Source organism: Alosa pseudoharengus, unplaced genomic scaffold (assembly GCF_046254945.1).
Source record: "Alosa pseudoharengus isolate Yale_2024_CS ecotype anadromous, Long Island Sound unplaced genomic scaffold, YU_APseudo_1.1 YU_APseudo_1.1_scf_19, whole genome shotgun sequence".
NCBI classification, from domain to species: domain Eukaryota; kingdom Metazoa; phylum Chordata; class Actinopteri; order Clupeiformes; family Clupeidae; genus Alosa; species Alosa pseudoharengus.
The window spans coordinates 25,647,467-25,651,816 of record NW_027468657.1 but is presented as its reverse complement, the minus strand read 5'-3'; the positions used below and the strand labels follow the sequence as shown (position 1 = coordinate 25,651,816).

At 39.9% G+C, this 4,350-nt stretch overlaps 1 protein-coding gene across 1 annotated transcript; it reads left to right on the top strand.

Annotated features, from left to right (window-relative positions):
* Nucleotides 1–2,002: 2,002 nt before the first annotated feature.
* Nucleotides 2,003–3,398, top strand: smim19 (small integral membrane protein 19). Its single transcript, XM_076292105.1, has 3 exons — nt 2,003–2,272; nt 2,446–2,570; nt 2,704–3,398. The coding sequence occupies exons 1-3, from the start codon at nt 2,142–2,144 to the stop codon at nt 2,763–2,765; spliced, it is 318 nt and encodes a 105-aa protein (XP_076148220.1). The 5' UTR covers nt 2,003–2,141; the 3' UTR covers nt 2,766–3,398.
* Nucleotides 3,399–4,350: the final 952 nt, after the last annotated feature.

Sequence of the window (4,350 nt, the reverse complement as noted above, 5' to 3'; positions counted from 1 at the left end):
ACATGGTCAATTAGGGATTGAAATGCAATTGTGAGACAATTGTTCACATTATCCATATGAATATTAAAATCACCCAATATAAGTATTTTTTCTGTTTGGATAGTTAAAGTGGAAAGGAAATCAGAAAATTCCTCTAAGAATTCAGTTTAGGGGCCAGGGGGTCTGTACAATGTGACCACAGTTACAGGCTGATTAGTTTTCCAGTCTGGCGGTAAAAAATTGAGGACTAGAAGATTTAAACTTGTGTGTGAGCTTGGGAGATGTGAGAAGACTACATTGATAGATTGTAGCTACTCCACCTCCCCTGCCAGTGTGGCGTGGTACATGATAATTCAAATGGGAGGGAGGTGTAGACTCATTTAATAGAAGGTATTCATCTGGTTTAAGCCAGGTTTCAGTAAGGCACATAACATCTATATGATTGTCAGTAATAATTTCATTAACCAAGGCAGTTTTATTTGACAGTGATCGAATATTAAGTTAAGCAAGTGTAAGTTGCGTTTTTGGAGGAATTTGCTTAACCGAAGAAGTTTTTATCGTAATAAGATTGTTAAGAATAATTCCCCTAGTGGGTCGAGTAAGAGTTGACAGTCTTGGTACAGACACCCTCTCTATTTGGCCTTGCACACCACTTTAACAGCCATCGGTTGAGGTCCGAAATTCTGCTGAGCATTTCATCACCTCTTTTAATAGGTATGGGTCCAGAGAAAGTTACAGTCAGACATCTGTTGCGCGAACCTGCACATGGAGATAAAGTTTTGTATGGTGATCTCCGATTGACGCAATCGGACATCATTAGTGCCGGTGTGGATGACTATTTTCGAGTATTTACGATTAGCTTTAGCCAGTACGGTAATTACCGGACAACGGAAACCCTGCCCCATACTCACAGTCTTCAGCCAGTGTTTGAAAGCAAACATGTTGTATTGTTAGTATTAACCCAATGCAACTTTTTTGGAGGTTTTAAGCCAAACATATCATTTATCTCCTAATGGTAATAGTCATACATAGTTTATGAAGGATATTTTTATGCTGTTTAACCCCATTGTGTCAATTGACTCTCTAAAAAATATTGTATGGGTTTCTTCATGATTGAAATATGTTCAAGTTGATGGTTGTGTCATATTTGTATATCTCAATCGGTCCATTTCTTTCCACAACACTCACCAGAAGTCATCATTTAAGCCTTACATTTTCTTTACGTCTCAGTGCACTTTAGTGCACGAAGTGTGCTCATTTTGTTTTTATTATTTAAACACTATGTCATTACCAGAACAGTATGTCATTACCACCACATTGCTTAATTTACAGCAAAAATATGTTTAAAGCATGAGTTTAAATGATATCCTATCCTTTGCATTTCAAGACTGTTTTTGATGTTGTGATAGGAATGACATTTTGCAGTGCCAGTTAGCAGATATAAAATGTTCAAATTATATTTAAGCTCAGCTGTGGCCATTATATGTTACATCAAAGCATGTAAACATGGTCTTGACATAATTTAAACAAAATTCCAAATTAAAATGTAAGATGGCAAAACAGCCCCCAATTGAAGAATCACCCTTATGTAATTTACCTATTCAAATAACAATAGGTAACATTAACAGTAGACAATTATGGAAAGTTAGCAAGGCTATAGATGTAAGCTAATGATAACAATGTCTATACACCAACAATCAATAACGAAACTTATCAAATATCATAGGCTTTTTACCAACCCCATCCCCACCCCCACCTCACCCTACCCACTGCTTCCAAGCTTTCGCTTGCCTTCCTTTGAGCTCCCACCGCTTTAGTTTGTGGCCGCATTAAGGCCTTGGTCCTGAGCTTTTAATGTTTTCCCACACGTGTGGAGAGAGCCAGCAGTAATGACGGACCTCAGGCGCGCTGTAGGTCCATATTTATTCCCTAGTCATATTAATAATCTAAAAAAATATGTTATCAAAACTTTGTTTAAACATGTACGCAACACTTTTATTATGAAACAATTTCAGGCAGAGCCGGAAGTGTAACCGAGGAAGTAACCATCTTCACGGCAACATTGTATTTAGGTTGTGCGGTCTTGGCTTAGATGTGTTTTGAGAAAATCTACAAAGGCTAGAATTTAATATTAGGCTATTGCCAATAGTTTGGTCTTTGTAATGGGTGGATATGGCGTCATGGCGAGCGAGGAGTCATTGGATTATTCCGTGCACGAAGCATGGAATGAAGCGACAAATGTTTACCTTCTTGTTATTTTGGTCAGCTTCGGACTCTTGATGTATGCTAGGAAGTAAGACACAGTTCCTTTCCTTTTATTTGCTTCTATCGGTAGTAGATGGGTTTAATTGTTGCGATTAAGGTTAATGATTGGGTGTTTATATAGCCAATGTTTGTGGTTTTGCATGCGCGCTAACTTGTGGCGCACCTTCGTAACATACAACTGCTTGTCTGACTTGCTCATAGAAACAAGAGGAAGATCATGCGCATTTTTTCACTGCCCCCCACCGTCGGGGCAACACCAGAACCGAACTTTTACGACAGTTTGCAGAAAGTCAGGCTGCGACAACAGCTGGAGATGTACTCCTTGGGTAAGTTAAAATGTAAAACATTTTGGCCTAGGCTAGCAGGCAGCCTACCATTGATGCGACCAACCCACATCATCTCAAACGACTAAGGACCGCCTTCTGAATTCATGTTGACATTTATTTTGTTTCCTTACAGCACGGAAATATGACCAAGCCCAACAGGCGCAGTCAGACAGTGTACAACTCTCCATGGAGTAAAAGCCAGTGGCCCTTGGCCATGCATCGCACCTCTCATTGCTTCTTCAGCTCATTTACTTCATAGTGACTACATCAACAACTTGTCACAGAAACAGTGGAAACTGACTGTAGCCTACTTCAGTGCCAGTGGATGCAGACCAATGTCTTGGACTGTGATGATAGTAGGCTACACACTCTTGGGACATTTGCAGGATTGGGTGATAACCCTTTTGAAAACGATAACTATTATAAATATAAACTGCATCTGTTGTAACTTATTCCATAAGTAGAAAGTCATATTTGATTTAGATAGTCACTTAGATAGTGGGCTGGTGATGTGTAAGTCAAGTAATGTGAATTTGCCTCCCTCTAGTGGTGATGAGGATAATTGCTGCACAACATTCACGTTCACATGGATCGCTTGCCAGTAGAACTGAATGTGTATTTTTGCTTCTCCTGACTTCTACATATAGGAAGGATTGGACTCATGTTGGATAAAGTTAGTATAACATCTCACCTAAGAGGTGATCTTGTGAGTGCTCCGTGATTTTTGAAATAATAATAATAAAAGTATGTCTTATCATATTGAAATTGTATTGCTGGGGACTTGGGCTGATTCTGTCCCCTTTTAGCTAAATAAAGTGTAAGATGTTATCTAGCAAGATATTATTACAGATTTTGGCTCCATGGAGATTCACTATGAGTAGCCAATAGTAGAACTTTTCTACCAGGCAAATGGATTGAAAGTCATGAATCGTTCCTTTGTGGGCAAGACCAAATTTTTTGCCAACTTTTATGATCAAGATGCATGGGGAGGATTTTCATAGTGTGACCCAAGTGTCAGGAAATCAGTCTGATTTGTTCGAGGTGTGTGTGTGTGTGTGTGTGTGTGTGTCTCTCTCTCTGTTGGTAGGTTGGTCTGTCTGTCTCATAAGTGAGACCGAAAGCAATCTTGTGTATTTTCCTGATCTGTTCTCATCGATGATCAGTTTCTGCAGCAGAGTGTATTGATATAACCTCATTGTGCCAGTCACTTAAAATGTCTCAACACAAACTGACATCCATGTGCCGGTGACAACTGGTAAAAATACGCCAGCAGCACCACAATGGATTTATACCTATAGTTAAACATAGGGCCATAATTTAATGGATTTATACCTATAGTTAAACATATAGGGCCCTAATTTAAAAGGCGGTGCAAAGTCTGTCAACAAGCAGTGTTCTCATGCAAGAACTATATATCATTTTGAATGTCGGTTCGGACGCTTCGGACCTGTAACCGGAGGGTTGCCGGTTCGAACCCCGACCAGTAGGCACGGCTGAAGTGCCCTTGAGCAAGGCACCTAACCCCTCCCCGAGCGCCGCTGTTGTTGCAGGCAGCGCACTACGCCAGGATTAGTTTGTGCTTCATCTCACTGTGTGCTGAGTGTGTTTTACTAATTCACAGATTGAGATAAATGCAGAGACCAAGTTTCCCTCACAGGATCAAAAGAGTATATATACTTATACTTATGTGGGAGCATTGGAATGGACGGATCACTTTCATGCTTAACGTCTTACCCATGGTGTTAAATCTGCAAATGTATTGTACCTGGTTAGATTAACT